The 25,151-nt window shown below is 41.6% G+C and overlaps 3 protein-coding genes across 5 annotated transcripts in view; 1 reads left to right on the top strand and 2 right to left on the bottom strand.

The window, feature by feature from the left end:
• Nucleotides 1–2,567: 2,567 nt before the first annotated feature.
• LOC115399243 (cyclin-J-like) lies at nucleotides 2,568–7,191 on the bottom strand. The gene is made up of 6 exons (XM_030106522.1): nucleotides 7,134–7,191; nucleotides 6,832–6,923; nucleotides 5,956–6,166; nucleotides 5,580–5,879; nucleotides 2,969–3,128; nucleotides 2,568–2,868 (listed from the first exon to the last, which is right to left on the bottom strand). The coding sequence occupies exons 2-6, from the start codon at nucleotides 6,898–6,900 to the stop codon at nucleotides 2,568–2,570; spliced, it is 1,041 nt and encodes a 346-aa protein (XP_029962382.1). The 5' UTR covers nucleotides 6,901–6,923; nucleotides 7,134–7,191.
• A 6,719-nt stretch (nucleotides 7,192–13,910) lies between these two features.
• On the top strand, nucleotides 13,911–20,101 carry LOC115399546 (zinc finger protein 518A-like). Of its 2 annotated transcripts, none has more exons than XM_030106971.1 (3): nucleotides 13,911–13,984; nucleotides 15,998–18,187; nucleotides 19,328–20,101. In XM_030106971.1, exons 2-3 carry the CDS (start codon nucleotides 16,015–16,017, stop codon nucleotides 20,038–20,040), a joined length of 2,886 nt encoding a protein of 961 aa, XP_029962831.1. In that variant the 5' UTR covers nucleotides 13,911–13,984; nucleotides 15,998–16,014; the 3' UTR covers nucleotides 20,041–20,101. The 2 variants fall into 2 exon arrangements, with proteins under 2 accessions (XP_029962831.1, XP_029962833.1); XM_030106973.1 differs by having other exon boundaries at nucleotides 13,930–14,606.
• Nucleotides 20,102–21,738: 1,637 nt separating this feature from the next.
• LOC115399547 (B-cell linker protein-like) overlaps nucleotides 21,739–25,151 on the bottom strand; it is a 32,822-nt gene continuing 29,409 nt past the window's right edge. For both annotated transcript variants that reach the window (XM_030106974.1, XM_030106975.1), the window contains 2 exons: nucleotides 24,833–24,988; nucleotides 21,739–24,190 (listed from right to left, as the gene is read on the bottom strand). In XM_030106974.1, coding sequence (XP_029962834.1) covers nucleotides 24,074–24,190; nucleotides 24,833–24,988 — 273 coding nt within the window. In that variant the 3' untranslated portion in view covers nucleotides 21,739–24,073. The remainder of the gene's footprint in view (nucleotides 24,191–24,832; nucleotides 24,989–25,151) is intronic.

Below are 25,151 nucleotides of genomic sequence, written 5' to 3' on the forward strand. Positions count from 1 at the left end.
GTGCAACAGATGGATGAGTGGGCTGCTGCGTTTCCCATGCAGAAAAAAAAAAAAAAAAAAAAAAAGGCAACCGAAGAAAATATGTGAGGACTTTGGAATTTGGATCAGTGCTGAAGTTTCAGTTCTCGAGTCTGACTGAGAAGACAACCCAACTCTTTACATTTTCAGCTGTTTAAGTACCTAATTTTAGGGGGTTTATCCTTCTTTTCCTGGATTTTCAGACAATTTTAACATTTTAGAATGGATAGAAATACTTCATAAATCCCAGAGGGAAATTATTTTAAGCATTGCTGCACACAGAATAAATAATATATATTCTGAACATGCTCAACTAATATAAACATTGAAAGGATGAAATTATCCAAAAGACAGCAAATACTATTTTGGGGAGGCGTTATAGAGTGTTGAAGCCACAGCAAAGTAGTACTTTTAAGCCGTTTGATCTCGTTTTTAAACAGCTTTACTCTTTTTAATTTCAGAAATGGGTCACCAGTCGATCACAGGGCAGAAAGACACAGATTTACACTTGAAGGTAATGATAGAAACCATGACATGTTTCTGCATCGTATTGGACTTTGAAGATTATTCGTACCCACCATGCACAGGGAGCACATGCAAACTCCCCAGTGCCAGAGTCAGACAGCCAGGATTCCTCCACACTGCCTCCCAGGAAGCAGTGAGCAGATTAAACATGGAGCTGGCTTCGTAAATCCCAGTGTCACCCACTGCTTTGGCAAACTTATTCTGGAGAGAATCATAAAGAAGGCTGCTCGTCTCCAGGTTCATCAAGTCTGCCTCCTCCTCCACAGGAAGCCTCCCGCTGCTGATCGGAAATGCTATTTTAGTAAAGCCTGCCACAGTGTGACGAGCAGGGATACTGAGAGCGCAGAAGATTTATTCACAAGTGTTGCTCCTGTCAGGCTGGAGCGTGCTGTTTTCTAACAGTAACTCACTTAAATGAGGGTCGTATTGAACCCTGAGGGGCCACCTTTAATGAAAAGCCCGCAGTCCTGTGCCAGGAGTGAATAAACATGCAATATAATAAAGGCTGAGGTGGAGAGAAAACAAATTGATTTAGAGTTTATGTAAGGAGGGGAGAGAGCAGTTTTCTGAATCTCATTCTAAAGATGTCCTCCTCCTTTGATGCCAGGAAGAATGAGGGCATGTGGTGCACACTGTTAATACAGCAGAATAAATATTTATCTCAAGCTTTAGAGCAGCCAGTCTCATTCATCTTCACTTCAAGGGCAATAAAACTGTTCTGACTGTAGAGAAACTACATAAATATGTTTTTCACATTTGCAGTATCTTTATCTTTTTTTTTTTCAGCTCAAACACTTGACAGCAGATGCTTCCGTCTGTGATTTTTTAAGAGGCAATAGTGCATGAATTAAATGGCTGCCAGGGTGACAATGTTTATTTAGTCTCATGTCTGGGCTGGTGAAGATATTTTAACACAACATATGCAGGGAAGATTCAGGAAGCATCACCCCAAAAAGTCTGGCTCACATTGCCCTCTGCAGGCTGCAAACTGCCATGTCATATCAGAAGGATTAATGTGGATAGAGATCAGGAAAAAAAAGACTATTTAAAATATGTTAAATACAAAAAAAAATTAATCTGGCTGATAGCAAAGCTTTGCATTCCCTCATAAAACCCACATTTTATTGAGAACGTCACCTAAAGTATAATGGTTAAGTCTCTTCACTGTTGATTATAAATGTATTTAGTAAAATAAATGAGAGCAGCAGTTTCATTACTATCGTGAGCTGCCATCATCAAATCGAAAATGAGCCGATCATTTCCATGAAATGTTGAAATATCTCACTCAGAATAGGCAGTGTGCTATCATCGGATGTCACAGCAAAACAGAAAAGATTAAGTGTAGTATTTGCTCCAATGAAGAAAAAAAAAAATCCAGCAGATGAAAATCACAGTTTAACAGAAATTTATTTTAAAACTATTATGTTAGAAGTGGACAGCACCGACTGAAATCCTCTGTCTGCAGAACAGCAAGAAGTTTCTCTGCACATGGTGTTCAATTTCTTTCATGTGTCCAACAAAAATAAAATAACAAAAATCAACACCTACACAAACTGTGAACTCTTATCTCACCAACAAATCCAAATAAATCTCTTTTTTCGTTACTGCTCTTTGCGTGTGCCACAGTGACGTAGTCTCCAGAAGTCGTAGGCACAGCCATTGTATTTTAGTTTCTATAAATATGAGACTTTTTTTTTTTTTTTTTTTTTTTTTGGTCTGGAGCTAAATCAAGCAGTAACGGCAGCGGGCACTACGCGCACACTGTGCCTCTCAGCACCTCACACCAACATTCACATCAGATACTTTGAATATCTCGGGGAACAGAAAGTCCTCGTGCAGGCTCTACACAGAAAATTAAAGCAGTGTAGGCGTATTGCACATCGCGTACACCTCAGGGTTCAAAGTGCTGCGGCAGTTTTATCAAGTCACTTCAAATTAAAAACACACCTCGTTTCACTTCCTGCAGTGTACTCAGTTATGTTCAAGAGCATCATCTCTTCCAACAAATAACGTCCACACCTCTGTTACCGGTCAAAGCAGGGAGCGGTGCAGGAGTAGTGCATGCTGACTGGGTAAGCCGCCATGCCGGAGATGGAGGTGGGCTTTGGATCCAGGGAGGCCAAGGTGGTCTGGGGGTTGCTGTGCGGGGGGCTGTTCGGCGTCAGGCCCGCCTGCGTCGCCTGCTGGTGGTAGGAAGCGCTGGAGCAGTGCGAGTACTGCACTACGGCGGCCGAGTGGCCGGAACCGATGAACGCCGTGTGCGTCTGCTGAGCGGGCGCCGGGCACTTCTGCTTATTGGCTTCTTTGACGTCGCCGTCGTGCGCACTGCAGGGAAAACACAGAGATCGTCATCAGCGTCCGGTCGGCCTACTCCGGATGGCGAAGGTCGTTTTCATAGACCGGGAGGGACGGTTCAGACACGCACAGGAGCAGCTTCTCAGCGCAGTGCACCAGGTTCTCCCACGTGTAGGACGTCAGGCGCTGCAGTCGGGGGGGCCACGTGGGGGTCAGGTGGAGGATGACCCGTGAAGCCGCCACACATGAAGCGGCCACCAACGAGGGCGTGAAACACAAAAACACATGGTCTGTGGAAAGAGAGGAGCAAAAACAGTTATTGCACACAAACACTAATGACTTCACACCATCAAGTTTATTTTGAAGAAAAGTCACTTCTGCTTGATCTTCAATAAGCACGTCTCCAAAGATGGAGAGTTGAGGTCCTAGGGTTAATTGTACCAATATAATGTAAGGAAACACCATGAGGCTACATCTGTTCTTGCTTTCACGAGGTCATTGGAGGTGGGGTCCATTCCATTCTGCTCACTCCCAGTGAAAACCTCAACATCCTGCTGTGTTTTGCTCAGTGCCACTATCTGGAAATTGTCCTCTTCAGCCTGTCTGGGAGCTTTCGATGATCAATTGATCATTTCATGATTCTCCTCTCTGTCCGGGTCCACTCTGACATACAGCTCACGCTTCATCTCTCATATGTAAAAACACACAGTGGTTGACGACTGAGGGAAACAGAGCTGTCAGAAACTATGATCAGTTCTCCCACACCTTTCCAGATTCATTCTTCATCTGAGCCAACAGCCAGTGTCTTCCACTGTTCATCTTTAATGACGTACTTTCTTCATTCAGTCTGCTTCACCTCCTGATAAACTTAACACTTGTCAATAGCTTTCCATCTCTGTAATTCATCAACCTAATCTGCGGTCATTACCAGCCTCGTCCCTTCCCTGGAGTCCATAAAACTCATGCCATTGTCAAGACTCTCTTCAGATTACAACACACCTGCTTGTAATCCTGCCTGGTTTCTCCATCTGTCTGCCGATCAAACTTAAGAGCATTTTTCTGTTGCATTTGCTCTTTCTACTACCAGACATCACTGTTCTTCATCTTTAACAAAGAAACACAGAGAACCCTCCGTCAATCCAGTGCTGGCTTTACTTCTTTCCTAAACCCCATGCAACAGACTTCTCTCTGCAACTTCCACCAATCCCTGCATCTTCCTCCATGATTGCCAGTCTTCCTAAAATATGTGACGCCAAATGCTGATTCCGTCTTTGAGGCTAAATCCACCATGATCTGTCCTCCTGCATTCCTCTGCTTGGCGACATATCTTTGTACTACACCTCCATTCCCTGTAATGAAGAAAAACTGACTGTTTTGTACCCTGATGTCCTATTCCAAGCTTTACTTCACTTCTAACTGGTCTCCTGCGCTCACAACACCTCTGCCTCTCCATCATGTCATGTTTCGTATTCTTCTTCTTCACTTGCCGTCTCCTGATCCGTTCTCCTCCTCTCCTGCTTCAGCCTTTAGTAGCACAGTTTCCACCAGCACCCTGTTGGTGTTTCCCACCTGCTTCTAGTCTGATACAGCACATTATTTTATTAACAAGTCCGAGGTGCCACAGTGAGCCATTTTTATCACTTGATTTCCTTTGATACAGAGTTGCGTTCCTCTTCTCTATAATTTGGATTCACGAATGAACTGACCATCATGTATGTTCTTGGATTGTGGGAGGAGGCTAAAATGCCAGCAAAAAACCTACACCAACACAGGGAGAACATGTAAACTCCACACAGGAAGAGGCCCATCATTAATTGAAACCAGCCAACCACCACAGTGAAGGTAGTTTCTTTTATACTCACAGAATAATGTGGAGTTAATGTAGTGTCTTTTAAATAAACTGTTCAGGTCAGTATCTTGAGCGTGAACTTGAGGCAGCTTCCAGGAATGTAAGTTTTGTTTTCAGCATATAAGTACGCGACGTCTCTTTAAATGCTATTTTTACAGCCCAGCTGATGGTACATGAGGTTCTCACACTGTTCTGAATGAAATGTAGCCTGATATATACAACAGACATGCATCTGGCAGCCTGTGGGCCACACGCAGGTCCTCAGCTGAGACAACGGTTCCTAAAAGTTGCCAGAAAGTACTTGTAATGCCTTTTAGACTGTTACAGTTTTGCCAAAAGCTCTGGAGATGGTTGTTCCATTCATTTGCACTGGGTACATATACTACTCACGAAAAGTTAGAGATATTTAGATTTCACTTTAAACTTATGGGAAATGGTGTGTTAAGGCTTCCATCTGAGGACATCCTGTTTGAGGCCTTCCATGAGGAGGCTGTTGATCAATTATTTGTTGTGGTCTTGGTCTCATGGTGTCAACACGTGAACAGCATGTTGAGCAGGACTGTTTAAATACCAATTTTAATTGAACCAGGAACTTCATTGGTTGATTCCGGATCAAACACCTGTTGTGAATGTTGCTGTTAAGGTTCTTGCTAAGAGAACAGCCAGTTGTGCAAAAAAGCACTGAAACGCTGAACAGTTGGGCGGGTGCAATCAAACGTTTACAGAAGGTTGAATTTAGGTTCATCCTGAGATGAAGTTTTTGTGAGTAGTGTGTACAAACTATTTTCCTTCTGCAAACCGTTGCACTTGGTTTTCAATTCCATTCTACAAAACATTTCCACTTCAAGTTTTTCTGCAAACGGTCCGAATAAACTCTCAAAATAAATTGTACCTTGCAATGAAACCTCCAGGAAGTAATCTGCATACTTGGCCATGTACAGTTTGGTCTTTTCCAGACAAGTCATCGGCCAGCCGTCATGCAGGTCTCCCTCCTGGGTAGCAGTGGACAGGTAGTACTCTATGAAGTGTGCGGCTGTAGGGAGGTACAGGTTCCACTGGAAGGTTTCCAGCAGGAGCAGCTCCATGTGCAGTAAACCCTGCTTGGTCAGGACCAGGTTCATGGAGCTCATGCAGCCCAGGTTATTCAGAGTTTCAAGCTTCGGCACCCGGTCCTCCCTGTCCTCAAATTTACCTGCAGCAAAGAGAAACCCAGACATTACTCAAATGAAACCGGACTACAGGCCGTATGACGTCAAGAGCACGCTTACTGGCCAAAAGGAGGCAGGAGAGGGAGACCATGTGGAGCTGCTGCACCGTCACATCGTAGCGGTCCATGAAGAGGTCCAGCAGGTAGACAGCCAGGTGTCTGGCTGCAGGGCATAGTTTGAAGCGGTTGCTGACGGTGGCGATGAGGTCCGCAAAGTAGCGTCTGAGGTTGAGCTGAGGAGACTGACCTTTGTAGGAAGGCAACTTGAGCTCCTGTCAGACAGCAGACACACACAACATCTCAAGAATAAGGGAAAAACTCCCATAAGGTCCTGTGTTAAGTATTAGTGACTATCTTCCTTCACAGGATGGCATTAGGAAGACATCCTGGGCCACTACAGTTTATTTTTATTGAATTAGATTTTTTGATGGTTGATGTTAAAATGCATGGACAACATCCTCTAGTTAGGACTGCATACAAAAATTATTTTCATCACTTGTATAGTTGCTGACCTTCTTTTTGGTTACAAAATTAAGTCAAATCAGTTCATCCTTTGTTCTTTTTTTTGGTTTTTTTTTTTGATGAGCACAAAAGGCATAAGGACTTTCATAATGAAGCAGGAAACAGATTTAAACTTTACAGATCTCAAAGCAATGATCTATGAGTTTAAAAAAGCAATTATTTTAACTGTGGTTTCAATAAAAAAAAACAGATTGCTTTAAAAAGATTTGATTTTCAAAAAGATTTATAAAAAGTAGAAACATTTTAATGCAGTGAAAATTAAGTAATCCGTCTAATCTGTCATGTGTTTTTTTCATTTGGAATGAGTATAGATAACGTCATGCATGAAATTCAAAGCTTTTACTTTGTTACTTTTTCCTCGGGTTTCTCTGATCTCTGTTAGCAGCCCCTGCTGAACTTATTGTGTACCACTCACTTTGTATCGCAGCGCCTGGTATATATCTGCAGCAAGTTGTCCTTTCCACCATTGGTCCTCTAGCTCCATTTAATACAGTGCTGTGGGAACCTCTGAAAGGCAGAAGACACGACATGCAGTCAATCAACTGTTTCTCACTGAGGAAGATGCTAACAAAGCAAAAGAAACTCTAGTGTCTGACACACAACGTGACATTGAAAGTCGCAGCAGCAGTACACAGAGCCGGAGCGCTTTCATTGTGACATGTTCTCCGGCGAGGGAGTTATTCTTGAAAAACTACACGTTGACACGTGCACACTCACCCACTGAGCACATGTAAGTGAAAATTACGGGCAGTTTCACTGAACTGAACCTCCATTCGCGCACATTGCTGTAGTCATTGAGGCGTGCTGCGTTCAAGTACGCTCCGAAAACCACCGCGAATGACGCGTTGACGTGATCCAGACAAACTCCGGAAAGTTATGGGAAGTGGCGATAATCACCTGCAAAGATTTGTTTACTGTTCACCGCCGCTTCACCAGTGAAGTCATTTAAATGTGAACAAAAAAATTGATTCAAACAAGTTTGAATTAACTTGTCAGATGAACGTCGATTCCCTCTCTTGAAAGGAGGGGAAAAAAAGTTGTATCTATTCACGTGAACGCATCACTTCATTGTCATTTCTGGAGTTGCACGGGACGCAGCCAATTACAAATAAGTACAGAAGAGGGAGCAACCAATCATCAAGTAGACTTTCGGGCACTTACCTTTTGCAGCCAACTGTTACCCCTTTGTAGAGTAATCACTGAAATACTGATTGAATCAGTGAAATACTACACTGAAATACTCTTCCTACACCAGTGCTACTCCAGACACTGGAGCAAGTGTGTAAACACATTTCAGTTCAGGGCCCACGTGCAGCCAAACTTCACCTTCAGTGGGCTGCACAGTTAAAATAGTGTCAGAACAATGTTTATATTTAAACTTTAACATTTTTATTTGTTGTGGTGCAGAGTATATGTAGTGATTTCTTTTTATTACTGCATAAAATTACTACTACTGCAAAATAAAGCAAATTCTAATGATACAGTGAAATGTCAAATAAAATTCCTATCTGCTGCTGTTGCATTATGCATGTTTTCTTTTTTTTTTTTTTTTCAACTAACCCATCCTGACAGAATGGCTTTGAGGCTATAGTTTGATACCATCCCTGAAGCTATCTTTCATCCTGTTAAAATTATTATTTTTTAATCAACGATTTTCTTTGACATTTTTACCATTTGCCTGGTAGTTTGGAGCTTCTTCTGGGCCACAAGCCTCATGTTTAGCTCCACTGCACTAGCGCCACAATTGGTACTTCACATCATAATCTCTGGCACACTGATTAAAATAATTTTTTTTCTTTGTCCTTTTTACCATAGTTGTTGTGGATGGCAGGAAAATTATTCTAGTTGTAGTCTAACATGTTGTTCATCCTAATCCATAAAAAGTAAACATTGTTTTTTTAAGGTCTCTTCCATGCCCTGATCTAATCTCTCTTTTTTTAAAAGACATTCCTTTCAGTGCAAAACAGTACTGTTAATTTCATGCATATTATCCTTAAGAAAAAAAATTAATAACAGGAATACATGTGCAATTATCAAGCCTGCTCTTGGTTGTGTAAAGATTTTCAATGCATTCAATTCCTGCTTTATTTCATTCAGTGTAATATGTTTTACATAAGTAAAAAAGACTGACACATTGTAAAGCATACCTACTTTTAGGCTGTAACCTGTTGTGAATAAAAGGAAAGAAATCCTTGGAAAAATGTTAAATGTGGCTTTTCGTTTAAGTAAGTTCAAGTATGATGGATATGTTTGTACTTCATGCCATTTGCTTTAGATTTTGCTCACTGGTGATTATTGCACATTTACTGGCAAAATTTCCAAAGGTCACTCCATGCAAGAGAAGGTGAGGCCTCCTGCTCCAGCATCTTCCTTAAAGCTATTTTGATCATTTGAAAATACGCTCATGTCATGTGCACATGATGTGATAAAAGGCATTTATTTGTAAAATAATCACATAGATCACCTTTTAAGTATAAATAATCTCTAAATTGGATACATCCCTCACTACTTATTGATACTTGCTATTGACACTTGATATGGCTCACTGAAAGGATTCAGTTTATTTTGAAAACTTGCACTTATCGTCTATGTACAATGCCTTGAAGCCACATTTTCCTTGGTTATTTATTATATTTTTGATTTAAACGCATGGTGATTTCAGGGCTATTTCAGGGCTTTTTTTGTCATCAATGTTAATTTATTAGTTGAAGAAATAACAAATGATTCCAAATAAATATTAGATAAAATACTATACTTGACTCCTTCTTCTCATAATAGCATAAAAATCATCGAAGTCTATTCACAAAGAGTGAAGAACATACTGTACACAATAAATAAAAAAAGATGTTTCTCTTCTCTTCCTCCATTCCACAAACATTATCAATATCTTTGTGTGCTTCATTCAAACTGTATTACATTTACTTTTCTATGAGGTTACAAGTCGTGCCTGTTAGTTTTCATGCAGAAAAATTAGATCAGTGAGTCAGTTTTACTGCAGAAAAAAAAAATGGGTCAGTTTGCCCCGGCAGCACAACACCATTAAACCTGACCCAAGTAGGTCAAAGCAGCATCATGGGTACAATGGTGTCTGTGGCTTCCAATAGCAAAACAGACCTGAATGTAATGCTCTGCCCTGGGTTCTCAGAAAGACCTTATTCATCGGTGATGATGAAGAGGGAAATGCATTGTCTGTGTATCATGAAAAACCTCAACTGAACACAGTCTCACTTTGGGAAGTCATTGCACTCCTGTCTTCATGATGTTAGGATGATCTATCAGTGTTTTAATGCCTTCTTTTTCCTATAAAACAATCGATCCCTTCTAAAACCTCTCTTTGAGCGAATAATTTATTGTGAAACTTGGAAACAATAATTTATCTGAAAATAACTGCATCAGTTGTATAATTCTGTCTGAAGTACCAGGGCAAATTCAGAATAATTCATTTGGAAAAAAAAGGCATCATGATGCTTCCACGCTGTGCCTGAATAATAAACAGAACAGTGTGTGGAGTGTGGTGGCATGCGGGGGGTGAGTCTTAAGGAGCAGAGCTATTGCTGAGCGCTCTGTGGTAGATGGTGTTGAGGTGCTGGATAGCTTTGTTCTTTATGGACTGGAAATCCCCTCGTGACAGAAAAATGAATGGTGCCCTGGGTGGAGGGAGCCTGCGGCTGTCTTTTTACCGTTTCTCTTATGCTCCGGTCTCATGAGGTTCCAGGTTGGTGGCCTTTTGACAGCCTGTTGTGCGGTGTGAGCAGCTAAGCCAAGGTGGCTAATTAGAATATTTTTTATCTTCTTCTTAACTTTGGATTTAGCTGAAAAATTTATATTTAAAAAAAAATCCAAGTTTTCTTGGCAACATCAAATCTTGATTTTCCCTCATTTTTTCAACGTAACAAAATGATCCATTAATCTAAATTATTCAAATGTTGCTGTGATAATATGAAGAAAAGACATCAATCAAATTTGATTTGTTACCGTAGATAACTTTAGTAAATTTGTAAAACAATAATAAAACACAACAGAGGTATGTCAATAGACGTCTGTTCTTCTATTTCAATGCTGCAATGACTGATCAGTGCTCTCTATCTCTGTCAGGTCGTATGATGCACTTTGCACCAATATGGTTCCTTCTTTCTGCATGCAAACTTCATGCTCCACCAGTTCCGCTGGATTCAGCTGGAGAAAGAAAAACCATGCTGAAAGGGGTGAATTATCATGGAGCTGTGCCGCACATTATTGTCAGTAACAGTTAGAACGCTTTAATGCTGGATAAAGTAATAAGTTAGATTACTCGTTATTAAAAAAAAGTAATTTTAACACAGTTATCCCATCACTGGTCTTTACTATAAAGCTCAATTTTGCCTCAATATGAAAACGAGCAGCTGTGCTTCTTAGATGTTAATGTTATTTAGAACTTTCTTGACTGAGGAGTTTGCAACAATGTATCAGTTTTAAGTGATGTCATCATTGACCTAGGTATGCAGATCAGCAACTATGCAGATTAGATGATGACATCATTTAGAACTTTTCTGACTGAGGAGATGGAAACAATGTATCGGTTTTAAAGCAACATTGTTTTTTTTTTCTTTTTACAAAGCACAATCAGAAGTGTATCACTTAATTTAATCATGAAGTGTTTAATGTAAATGCTATCATTGTTTCACAACTTTTAAGTCAAAAGTCATTGTGAATTGAGAGATGCAAACAACTTGGTGGAAATAGTAGTGCAGATATTCTATATTCAAAGTCCTCGTAGGAAATTGTCATTTTGGACCCTGTGAGTGGAATATTGACCATACTGGCTTCTTGTCCAACACAAACAAATGGCGACTTATATGTGTCTATGTAAAGTGCTTCATATATTTTTATGAAAGTCAATGTCTTGCCTGGATCCTTCCCCTCTCCTGATGCACCTCTGCACCATCACATGGTGTTGTGCGTCACTACTGTGCCGAGTCAAATGAAGCTGAAAGTTGGCTTAAGCTGACTCTCTTGGAAACACTAACTTAACTCTCAAAAGTCAGACTGAGGACACAGAAAATGCTCCAGAGATCCACCACTGCCACCCAATGCTCAAAAGTGACATTACTCACGTCTCAAACTGTTCTTTAAGGAGTCAATAAAACACACAATGGCCTGCTTATGAAAAGACGTACTTAGAGGGTGACAAACCTTTTTTCAAATTTATGCTTAAAGGCTCCTATTAACAGTCACCGAAAGGTCACCCTCGTGAATTTATCTGCAGCCTATCACCGAGATGCAATAAAGTGTGTGTCACAGTCACTGAACTCAAGCCCGGGGAGCTATTTTTGTAGCTGTTATTGAACTGCGAAGAGCAGCCCTTCACTGTATGGTAATGTAATTTGTGCAGAGTGTGAGGCAGACCCAAAGGACATCCAGGCCCTTGGCAACACAGCAGAGGTAACCTAAAGTTTCACTTCTTCAGTGTTCTGCAGGATAATGGGCTATAATTTGAGTACTGAATAAAATAAGAAGATGCAGACTGGTGCAAAAAAAGAAAAGCCATTACCATACTCAATAGAAAGAAACGAGTTGGTTCAACTTAGTTTAACAGAAATGTCAAGTTTGTACTGTAATATGTGTGCATATCAAACTCACAATTGAGCTTATTTAGCACATCATAACAAGTGCAAATAAGAAACTGAAAATAGCTTGACCTTTATGCATAATGCACATTTCAGCTTCATTATTGCATGTTACATTAAAGAAAAATGACCAAAGCCAAACTGTGTTCACTTAAATTAAACAAAAGTTACAAAGTAATTATATTTTTAAAGCAACCAGACTACTGATTCAGTTGCACTTGAATCTTATTAGTTGGTTAAACTTAAAGTATCCTACACATAGCTCTTTTGTTAGCTGTACTGAGGTTTTCCCCTTAAAAAACATATAGTTCTATTTCAAATCACACAACCATAACAACAAAAAACAAAAAACAAAAAAATCCCTGAACAGTATGAATAGTTGTTATTCAACTACAAAGTCAGAATTTATGTCCGCGAGTTCTTGGATGAAATTAAATCTCACAAATAAACTCAATGAAAAGGCTTATGTGACTGTGTTAAATAAAATTTAGATTTTCAAATTTTAAAATACAAATTAAAATATTCAATTGAAGACAGTTTTTGTGTGTTTTATTTGGAATAAACACTAGTGTATAAATATTTAAAGTGTGAGACTGGCATAGTTTTTGAGTACAATATAGTTGAATAGCCTGAAGAAAGATAGATGTTTTCCTGAAATAATTTCAAAGTGACAAAAGGTGTGGATGGATATTATTCAAATATGGTTTGTTTACCAAAAAAGGTCATGCTGTGGCACCTGCATGCTGTCTGTCAATCAAGGCTGTGAATGTTGAGTTTCCAAATGGGATGCTAACTATCATTATGTCTTAAATCTTTATTGAAAAAAGTCTCTGAGAAAACAACAGCTGACAGTGCCAGTTTAACTATATCTTTAATATCTGGAGAGATTCAACAAAAAAATATGTTGAAAGCTTAATGCTGACAGGTAAGATAAAGTAAAAACTGGAAAATAAATAATGGTTAATTAGCTAAAACTGCTAAGAACCTAAAAAAAAGGAGAGTACAATGACTAAAATGGGTTAAATGGCAAAAATTTTGACATGTTTAAATATTGTCAAAACATTAAAAATGCTATTATTACAAACATTAGCTAAAAAAAATGGCCAAAACAGATGACCAAAATAGAGAAAAAAAAATCTGAACTCAAACCTTAAGGCTCCATATACATGACATTTTCAAGTGAAAATGCAAAACTTTCCTCATATTTTGGAAACCTTTTTACATGACAGTGGTGCTCCAGGCCACTGAAAACACAACTTTCTATGTACTCACCATTGTCAATGCTGTACCATTCTTTGCATGTGTGTGAGTGTATGTGTGGTTTAACAACAAAAACAACCCACAGCACCCACTAGTGGTCTGACATGCTAAATACATCATTTACAGTGTTTTGGTGTAAAACGACATTGTTTTCAAAATACTTTGTAAAAATGGAACTTTTCTGAAACGAAAACACAAAATTGGCACGTTATGACTTGAAACATTGTCGTGTAAAAGGGGCTTCAATTGTGCCCAAAAATTAATATTTTGTATAATTTGAATTCCACTCAAAAGGTAAACGTGAAAAAAAAAAATCATGCAATAGATGAAATAACTAAAAAAAACTAAAATTTCTATAATATGATACATACTGTCAATAAATATGACATGGGCTTAACAGTTAATGTTTTTCTGTTGATGCAATGTATTCAACCTGCAGTTTTTCACAAATTGAGGAGGATCTGGAAGAGCAGAGTTGGTTAATAATGATATATGCAGTTTAATCTGAGAGTGACAGCAGTTAAAGCCCCTCAGTGACGCCCCTGGAGGGTTTTTCTTTTTGCCCCCCCTCCTCCTCCTGCTCAGTGTGTGTTGTAGGCCGGGACGGAGCTAAAGGCTAAAGCAGCTCACAGGCTGTAATCCCCGGATGAAACCATCATGGCTGCCACTCGCTGAGCTGTCAAGCTCCCCACAAAAGAAAAGGTAAAAAAAAAAAAAAAAAAAAAAAAGAAGAAGAAGAAAAAAAGAAAAAAAAAAATGCGAGACTCAAACTACTCCTGCTTTCTGGCTTTAATACCTCCCGGCCGGCCGGGCCGTGCGTGCTGCGATAATTTACTGCGGTGTTGAGAGGAAAGGGACGCGGCGTAACTTTTATCGCCATGCTAATTGTGCGCCTCAAGTTATTTCTTGTGTGTGTGCCTGACTCTCTGTGTGTGTGCGTGTGTAAGCTCTCGTGCGTCACGTTAATTTAAATCACTCGGTTCACACTGGCCGCTCGCGCTACGTTTCCACGCGCGCGTCGAAGCGGCTCCGAATGGCGAGTCGAAGTTCTTCAATCCGAAGTTTATTTCCCCCGAGCATTTGTTCGCTCGGTTCAAAGCCAGACCTGACACTCTGTTGTGGTCAAGTCAAACTGCACAATGGCCGCACGGTATCCCCTCCTGCTCCTCCTCCTCCTCCTCCTCTTCTCGCGCTCCGCTCCCATTAATCTGCTGCTAAACACAAACAAGTCGCCTGGAGATCGGTGCGTTTCATTTTCCTTTTTCATGGCGGTGAATTGTGTGTGTTGGAGGCAGGCTGCGAAGTTTTAGCGGTGGCAGAGCAGGTGAGTTTCAGTGCTGCTTCCTGCAGCTGCTGGCTGATAAGGATCTGTTGCTCCGTGCTGGATGTTGGTGCCATTAATTTGAATCCAGAAAGGAGTAGTTTGAACTGTGGCCAGCAACAGGTGGACTCATGCTGGAGTGTTATGGAGAGCAGGAGGGTGAATACAGCAGATTTGGGACCGGTAAATTATGCAACAGCCCTGGTAATTCTAAGATAATAGTGGCTCTTGTGAAACCATCAATCCACTCTTACGTATTTTTAGTTATTTCACCTTTATTTTGCCAGGTAGGTCAACTGAGAACCGGTTCTCACTTGTAGTTATGGCACTGAGGCTTGAGGAACACACAGGAACAATATATGTGTTCAGGGATTCACACATACCTGTACCGATATTGCACGGCGTACTCATAATCCCTGATACAACCCGGTGTCATGCATCGAGTGCGAGCAATGTCAGTGGTTTGGAGATTTGACATAATGTGTGACTGACAAAAGTAAGACAGACTGTGAATCATGTTCTGCCACAATATTTAGATGGGGCTCAACAGTTTGTACAACTCCAGCAACTTTATCATCCGTCACCTAGAAAAGTGACACACAAGCTTAAAAGAAAGAAACGAAGTAGTGTTTAGAGTGATATATCAAGAAACATCATTGAAAGATTAAAGAAAGCGCAGTGATTCGTCATTGTTTCTTGTATATTTCTGAAAGAAGAGACTGGAATAATTGTAGAAAGATGTAACATCTGTTGCAGATTATTTCAGTCATTTATAGCAGAAAACTGAGATGATGTGTGAGAAGTAAAATGCCGTAATTGTTCATGCGATCTCACATTTTTGCAGTTGACGAAACTCCATGTTTACCTCCTGTACATTCTTTTTTCTTAATCATTTTTCTTCTGTCATTTAGTGATAATTGTGTCATTTTTGATTGCACAACTTAAAAATGTATATACAGTACACACACAGATGTTTAGCATTCGTACTTACTTCTCCAGATGCGGTCTTCTTCTATATGTGCATGTATGTTCCAGGCCGTAGACAGTTCACACTAGAGTCTTATTACATTTGAATTATAACGGAAGTAACCAGATCTCTGCAAAAAAAAAAAAAAAGCTGAATTGAGCATTAAGAAATGCATGTGAATGCATTCAGAGAGGTGTCGTCTTTCTGCCTGCACCGTTAGAAGCTATTTGATTGGAAGAAAGAAAAGGACAAAAGAGAGACTGGATGAGTGTAGGAGCCAAAGAGCAAAAACTTTGGACTTCATAGACATGAAAGTAAAGTGAGAGGACAGAGATATGCCTCAAAGGATAGACATGTAACGTGCATTGCTAAGTGAGTATTGTCCTGCAGGCTCTTTACTCTTTCTTTTTTTTTTTATCTCTTCCAGAAACCTTTAAAAAAAACATGGATCCTATGGATGTCGACGCGGCGACGTCCACGGGAGATAAAAAACGGCGCGTCAACAAGAGGAGTAGAGATTGGCACAAACGGCTCCACCTCAGGAAGGCTGCCGCTCGGCCCCCAGCTATGCAAAGCAGAGATAAGCATGGACCAAAGAAGACGGTGGAGGAGCTGGAGAGGAGCGGGTCGCGGAAGCCCCCCCGGAGGCCGCCGCCGCCGCCGCCAAGCGGACTGAGCGATGGCTTCAACGCTCTCAGGTTCACGTGCTCTCAGTGTGGCGACCGGACGGAGTACGCTCACAGAGACTACGTGAGACACTTCGAGGAGAGACACAGAGGCAGCCCGCCGCTGTTTCCCTGTCACATGTGTCCGTTCACCACGCAGGAGTTCTCCTACCTTCAGGTGCATCTCTTAAGCCACGAGGACAATTTTTCCAGTTGCGGCATTTGTGAGGACAATGTAAAGCGCACGTGGCCCGAATTCACTGCACACCTGACCACGCGTCACTGCTCCAGTGGGAAATACGTGTGCGAGTTGTGCCAGAAATTCTCCACAGGTGACGTTAATGTGTTTTTAGAACACATTTTACTGCATAATCTGAATCTCGGGGGAGCTGATGAGCATTTATTTCTTCGTCTAAACGACAAGAGGCTGTGTGGGCCTAAAACAAGCAGTCAGAATTTACGTTGTCAGCACTGTGGTTATGAGGCATCTCAGAAATGGCTGATTACGAAGCACGTAAAGGCTGTCCACGCTTGCCAGAATGGTGGCCAGAGGAGGAGGAAGGAGGAGGAGGAGGATCATTCCATAGCAGTGAAACCAAATGACACGATCCCCAAAATGAAACCCAGATTAACAAGAAGCGCCGTCAGAGAAATGTGCTGGCTGACACAGGACTGCCTTTCACTGCCGGGGAGGGAGTTTTTGGATAAATACTGTCATCTGTCCGACCCACAAGCAACATTAGAGGAGACTCAGCAGTTTCTCATGAAATCTGTCGCCGGGGACACCGGTGACCCGAAGTGGACCAAGGCCCTTAAGACCGTCTTGTCAAACGTCCCCCAAGATGTGAACCTCTATGCCAAATCGGAGAATGGCATTGTGTCAAACGCTTCAGACGTCACCGTGCTCACAGTCAAAAACAAAATCACAGTAGGTCAGAATGGTGCTACTTATGCTAAAAGGTTGAAAATGATGTCCTCAGTGGATAAAGAAATAGTTTCTGCTGAAAGTGCTGCAGGTGAGGTCAATCAGAACGACTGTTTGTCCAGCATGATCGATCACACACCTTGTCCTGAAAACAGACCGCAGACGGACGTGCCAGTGCCGACCCTGAGCGAGCCGTGCGGGAGCTCCCGAATGCAAGAAAACAGGGAGAATCAGGATCTAAAGCCCGATCAGATACATGAGGAACGTGATCACAGACTGGCGAGCCCTGCGCAGGGGGACGGGCTCCACATAGCCTGTGAAACGAAGCAAACACGCGAGAAGGAAGAGAAGACTTTCAACAATGTCCTTCCAAAAATTAGGATGCCAAAAAAGCGGCGGAAAAGGAGGACAAGGTTTAAAAAAGCGGACAAAAAAGCCCCATCGATGGCCTTAAAAATAGTGTTGAAGAAGAACCCCGTGGAGAAGCAGTGGGTGTCACAAAGCTCCTTGTCTCCGTCCGGACTCGATGCAATAGGTGACCCCCACAAACCACAAATCTCCCTCACGGCAGAGACGCTGCAGACTGTCCAAAACCTGCAGCCGACAGAAGCACAGCAGAAGAAATGGACCAAAGGTTGCAAGTCCGACCTCCCATCAGAAGCCATCAGTTCATCTCTACAGTTAAAACCGGGGGGAGCGCCAGACGAGTCTGAATCAGTGAGCCAACGCTCGCTGGAAGGCTCGGCGTCGGGGGATCATGGAATACTGGATGACACGGAGAAGTCACTCCAATCATCCGAAACGCAAGTTGACAGGCGCAGATCATCTGGTGGGACGAGCCAGGAGCATCTCAGGGCCGAATCGGGGACTGAGTCAGAGACTGGGCCGGCGAGTGCTCGGTTCCAAACCCTCCAGCGTAGCACTGACTGCCATATGTCGGAGGAGGAAAAGGGCTCAGCCACTGATGGAGCCACGCCCCACAGCAGCATATCCTCATCTGTTTCCCAACCTGTCATTACACCACAGGGTAAGAAGGCAAATTACAGTCTTGGTGTTGACACAAGGGCTTGAAGATGAAACAATGGATTTTCTTGGCATCTATTTAAACTTTGAGTGTAGAAGTTGTGTTCAGAAAAAAGGGAATGAATAGATTATTGAATAAACTCACGAAGTCTTTTATAGTGTAAAAAAACGTGGCTTTATCATGACAACCACGTTTGATTTTGATTAAGTACAATCAACCCCACAGTAGCTGTTTATCAGCAACAATTTGATGATACAGTGTCACGAACAATGTTGCATTTCAGCGCAACACGATATGCTGTGGTGAGATAAAGATTGTAATAGTATAATAGTTTCCTCATAGTAAACCAACTGCCTCTTTAGCAAAGTGAAACACAGGCTTCCCTCTTTTGCTGTTCAGAGGCAGTGTTGGATTCTCTGAGCAGCTGGTTATTCCAGCGGTGAAACACAAATTCAAGCCAAGCCCTCGACTTACATTATCTCACCTGGCTGAGAAGCAAAGCAACAGAAAAAACCTTTGATGACAGACCCATCCGTCTGAAAAAGTGTTTGTCAGTATTGACAAATTACTGCCAAAGAAGATTAGTGTCATTATATCCATTTATTTCGTATTCGGTCATGCTTCTATGTATTACAGTGCTTTAGGTTTTGTCAGTGATCTTTGGACTATCGTTCTCCCTCATGTTTTCAAAGATTTCCACTTATTTCAGGTTGAAAGCACTCGTCTCACAGAAAATTGCTGTGCAGCATGTGATTAACAATGAGAAGAAAAGCAAGTATCTGTAATAATAGTGTTTGAGGATCACCTGCAAATGACTCCTGCATACACTAATGTCCAAGTGACGAGAGGCTGATTTCAGTATTTACAGATTGATAAGTCGTAGAGCTGAAAATATCTTTTTGTGATGAGGCAGTTTGCTAAATATTACCACATTTAACCAATAATTTTGTGTTTTAAAATGTTCTCTCCTGGCGGTCTGGAGCTGAAAGTAATTTAGACAATTACCATGGAAGACTGAAGGCACCAGAAAAAGTTTACGCTTTCAAGAAGCTGCAGTCATTAAATGGCAGCAACTCTACAATCTAACAGTGTCGCTTTGTGCTGCTTGTGATCTTAATTTCCAGTTGTGTTTTTGCCTTCCAGGTGAGGCGGCGGTCGAGAGAGCCTGCCTCGCTGCTGCTGCACAGCAGGGGGATGGTGCTGCTGAAGGGACGCTACAAGACGCCCAAGTGCCGGCAGACTCCTCAGACTCCTCCAGCAGCACGCACACAGTTCCAGCCGTCCAGCAGGAGCCTCCACCAGCAGCCTCTGTGTGCCACCGCTGGCGCCCGGTGCCTAAAAATCTGGAGAGGACCCTGAAGCTAGTAGCCAGAGACTCCTCTCAGCTGGTAAAACATCCGGCGGGAGATCAGCCCGTCGTGGTGCTAAACCATCCCGATGTCGACATCCCCGAGGTGGCCCGAATCATGGAGGTGGTCAACCGGTACCGGGGAGAGGTGAAAAAGGTTATCCTATCACGGAGGACTCTCAACGCCCTCTCGGCTCTAAACGGCGAGCTGCATGAGTCGGGCGACGCGGACGGCGGCGACGCCGAACCAGAGCGGCGTGAGGAGAACTCGGTACAGGAGAGGTTCGTCTTGAAGATGAAGCTTCGCAGGCTGAACAGGAAAAAGTACAAAATAGTGGAGGCGCGCTCTCCCAGCAGAGAGGAGGACGCGACTCCCGCCGCTCCCGCTGCGGCTTCCAAATTCAGCTGCTGGTTCTGCGGCCGGATCTTTACGAGTCAGGAGGCGTGGATGTCGCACAGACGGCGACACCTGATCGAGTGGAAAAAGCCAAACTGTGAAAACTCTTAAACTGTCGCACACACTGGATGGATGAAGTCTGGAAAAAGACGACTTTGCAATACAATTTTTTTTTTTCTTCTTTTTAAGAAAAGTCTTAATTATAATTGGTTGAAATCATGGTCAAGCCTTCTGGAGGGTTCACGTTCTCAGGGTAATCCCAACATTTACCTTTTGTTTCTTTCTCTCTTTCCTGGTCTGAGTAGCTCGACACAAACTCTTTGTAGATCAGTCATTGTCTGTCCAGCCACGTGAATGTGGTGGTGGTAATTTAGTTCTGTGTTTTGTTTGTATTTTGTCTCCATATTAGCTTAATTTAAGATGATTTGAGTACACTGTTGTATGGAATCTGTTGTAGGACACTGTAAGATGTTTATTTGCCATACCATCTGTTTGATGTACGGGTCGGCTTTACAGTGTGGTAGCTCTCATATTTATGTGTTCGAACTGGGGTGCAGGGCCCCACGAGTTACTCAGATATACCAAAACTGTGTGTTTAAAGAAAAAGAAAAACAACAAAAAACAAGACAATAAGCTGTTGTATTCATTTATTTATGACTCTTAGATTTAGCCTTTATATGCTTCTTCAATGCTTTTTTTTTTTCTCCCCCAGGGCCGTGAGAAGCGACTTTGTATTTTGTACATATTTGCCTTTGTATGAACCTCAAATTATGTGCAAATATAGTATTAACTGTAAGAGGTATATTTTCATTCACACAACGGGAGCGTAGAATCCCGCAGACCGTTAAATTTCTCAGAAGTAATCCTGTGTTTTGTGATGTCGCCCAGACATCCTGGATCTTTGAAGAGGCCTAAATGCTTTGATATGTTGTAGTTTTGTCCTCCATTTCGACTTGAAATGACAATAATCTTTTGTGTTTTGTGTCTCAATTGCACTATGAAAAGGAGGATTTTCTTATTTCCCCTTACCTCACGTTATCAGGCCGAAGCCTACGACAATCTCAGCCGGTGTTCTGCTGTGGCTCCTCGGTTTACCTCGAGGACCAGTCGGCTCCTCATGTGCATGGAAGAAATGAGCGAGCTGCTTCAACCCACAATCATTTGTAACCTACCTTAAAAAAACAAAAAAAAAAAAAGATTTTTTGCAAGCAATGAAAGTTTATACTTATTTAAACTTCAAATGATAAGATGAGGTGACAAAGGTGAATAGATTAGCTTGTATTATAAGTAAGCATAACCGTTTTTTTCAGCGATTTAAAAGATTTTAAGTTGCAAAAACCCAATTTACTGACTAAATTCATCAGATGTTCAGAATTTTTAAGTTGTACAAACCTAAGAATGAAAGTGTGCGACTCAAATGAACGGACTTCTCTTTTCAGGGCAGTAAGGGTACTTTTTATTTTCAAAATATTTCCAAAATGGACATGTTTAAGTTGAACTGACAAACGAACGGGGGTAGATTCGTCTCACATCAAGGCAAGGACCATGAAACAATGCATGAACCCTTTATTTTTCATTTAAGATGTGTAATTGTACATAGCCCTGCTGTACTTTGTGGTACTGGAAAATATTTTACTGAGAATTGTCACCAAGTGCCTCGGAATACCTGTTATGCAACACGTGATAGCATTACTATGTTTGAACTGAGAATGAATGAGAGCCTTTGTCAGCTCCCTGTGGCACACCCTTGTGTGACTCCATCCAGCACACAAAAAGAAATTTAATTAAAACATAAAACATTTTTTTCTTCACTTTTCAAAGTATTGCTGTACAACGCATTATCTGTCCGCCTGCTTCCTTCTGCTACTGCAACACTGTCTCATTCCTCGTATTCATTTTAATACACTGTTTATTGACTGAGCATTAAGAAAAAAAACATTTTAATAAAACATGAGTTTCAAGTGTCTTGTGAGTGGGTGGTACTTGAGTCGTGCACGGCGTTCGGCGCTCTGCTGCTGCTTTGCATCTGGGATGAGTCTGAACCTGCGAGATCTGGGTCATGTGGTCGGCTGTGATTTCATTGTTGTGTCTGGAGGAGCGGCGCTTCAGTCTGGCTGCTGCTTCCACATGGAAAATCATTTTATTGAGGATCTTCTACCACATAGTGGTAAATTATGCAATGTTTATTTATTAATTTTTTTTTATTTTGAGTGATCCTTGAGCAAAGTGTTGACTGTTTTTTTTTATAGTTTACTTAACATATGGCTTATTGAGATGAACAGTTTCATTCATATCCTCTAGCTACTATGAATTTGGGATGAATTCTAGCTGTCTCATTGTTATCAGGTGAGTTAGAGGCACTTTACTATTTTGTATCAGAAGGTATGGTTAAAGTTGGCATTATGTTGAGATTGTGCTAATTTTCTGTGGTAATTCTTGTGGTTTTTTGTGAAAATATAGAAATTTTCATCAAGTCTGCTCTGCGCCTCAACAAAGAAGCTTTTCAGTTTAAATTTAAATGTTATTTTGGCACTATTTTTTTACCAGCCAAGTCCACTTGAGATGAAAGTAGCAATCAAACACCAGAACACAGAGAAATCGAGCTTTGCTCTTCATCAAAGTGCCCACAAGTATATTTGCATTACGACAGCTTGGTCAGGGACCTAAGTCATCAGGATGTTATATGACACAAGTCATCGAGTTAAACATCAGAACAAAAACAAAGCAAAAAAATTGGTTTTATGGCACAATTCTCAATGTACAGTGTAGAAACATCCTCACCCACGTGACCAGTAAAAACACAGTCTTTTCATAAGGTGCCTGGTTTCATATTTGTACAAGTGTTCACATGGGGTTTGTCTGGATAAAAACGACAGAACCTTAAAAATTCCTTCTCAGTCCAGTTTCCTTGGTGCTCACACTAGAATTTGGCACGTTGGACGAAAACACTTAAAGCTGTTATGACTCAATATTGAAGTGATGAGTTAAATACAACTCAATGGACGTGAAATTATTGTAATGGAATTTTCATTAGCTATCATCATCGACAGATTTATCCTATGGAAACAATAAAAAGGCAAAAGCAGTTCTGTTGTTCCTAAAGTTTCAACTGAACTGGAACAGAGAGCTTTCAGATTCATAGAGTAATTTATGCACTCACAGTCTAATCTCTTCTAATTCCCAGGTATTATGTATTTGTGTCAGTATTTCATTTAGTGACATTTGTTTAAAAGCTCAATTGTTTTGTTTCACTGTGGAGTGCCGTGGCTTCTGAAAAAGAACTTTCTCAATTCGACACGGCCCCATAAAAAGAAAAATAATGAAAAAAATCTCACGTACAGCCTGTGAAAGGAGTTAAAAACATTGGCAGGAAGTCGTTTGCCATCAGTGTGAAGTCTGTCACTCTCAGTACTTAACCCCTGATGAGGTCTGTGGTCTGTGTTTTGCTCAGACTTCAGCCGAACTACATTAGTTTGATCAAAAGTTTTTTTTTTTTTTGTTTGTTTGTTTCCCAACTGGACCAAAAATGTTGGATGTGAATGAACTCAGTTAGCCATCTGAACCAGCACCACAGATTTTGGTCAATTAAACCTTTTGAAAACGATGTTTGTTTACACAGAGATGACAACAAAAGATGTAGTAGTGAGTAATTCATATCTACATTTAGGTAAAAAAAATCACACAGAGATAAATTGTGTTGGTACCAGAAGTTTTGAAGAGGGGCTCCTCAGGGGGGGATGAACCCAATGGATTTTTTTTTCTCTAAAAATAATACAAATCTGACAAAATCTAAGTTAAAATGGAGCTAAATTCACAGTCAACATTGCCGGCTGAGCCTCTTTTAATAAAGCAGATTTTCTTCTAAACCCACTGTCAGTGCTGAAGTTTGGTGATGCCATCCAATCCGAAGGTGCTCCAAACGGTGTGGCGGGCACCTCGCACCGTGTCAGCCGCCCCTCGGTGTGGATCGCCGCTGAAGCCTTATACTCTCTACAAGTCCAATCCAAGCCATCGATTGTTGCGTCTATCAGAGTCTGCATGGCGGAAGAACAGCCCCTTCAGCGCAGAGCCGTCTGGTGGTCGGCTCTCTGAGAGGATCGGCGCTGCGCCTCTCCGACCGCTTCACTGTGAGCTACAGAGTCTTCTAGGGCTTCACGGGGTAGCACAGCCTGGTGGCGTCCTTGGCGTTGCTTTGACCGTCGATCAGCACCAGCGGGTTCCTCTGGTGGTGCTCAATGATGTGGGAGACACTGCTGAAAAACTAAATATAGAAGAAGAGAGTGAAGGAAAGCTAAAATATCAATGTTGTTCTACTGCTGAAAGGATCTTGATTGCCGTGATGATTATTTGAACAGTTTCACTGCTGTCTGAAATCAATGTTGAACACAAGGTTCATGAATATTAAGGTTCTTAAACCCTCAGTGCAGACATATAGAGGATAATTCTCCTGACATGCATGGCTTCTGCCATCTTTTTTGGGGACTGAGTGGATCTAGAAAGAGTCAATTTTGCCCTTCTTCATGAAGACGTCCAAACGTCTTCAGACGGTTCCACCTTTGGAGCCACTTCCATAAATTTGCAAGGCCAGTGGTTCCGAGCACTGTCGTTGTGTGAACAGACCTCCTCCAAAATGCAACATATACAGACTATATGCAAAATTGCTGGAGACATTTCGAATCAGAATCATCCAACTGGCTTTATAGTATTTTATTTTAACCTATATTTTAGTGCCCTGCAGTTTTACTGTTTCACAGTAAAAAACATTTTTTGCAAACTCATTAAAGTTTTTTTTGTTCACCTGCTTTAAAAAGATTACTACACTCTGGAAAGACATAAGCATATACAAACATTACGAGGCCCCGACATTAAGAGTGACAAAGAGAAGCAAGTCATCCTCTCCTACCTCCTCTCCTTTCTTCTCTCTTCCCAGAGCGTACTGCTGAGTGCTGGGTATAAAGCGGATTGGGATGTTGTACACTCTGCAGTTGTAAAACACCACTAATGTGTAGGGCTGCTGTGCATCCTGACCGGAGCTCTTTCTCACCATAAACGCTCCGTCCTGGGAAGAAAACATTCACAGTCAAGCCCAGCATGGGAGGGTCAAGGAGGACAGTTCACAAAACGCTGAGCCCCTGAAGGCTGAGGGGAGTGGGCCTTTAAAGAGGGAAGCGTGGCAAATCAACCACAGAGGGAAACAAAACGCCCACAAAATAGACAATAAA

Source organism: Salarias fasciatus, chromosome 13 (genome assembly GCF_902148845.1).
Source record: "Salarias fasciatus chromosome 13, fSalaFa1.1, whole genome shotgun sequence".
Taxonomy (NCBI): Eukaryota; Metazoa; Chordata; class Actinopteri; order Blenniiformes; family Blenniidae; genus Salarias; species Salarias fasciatus.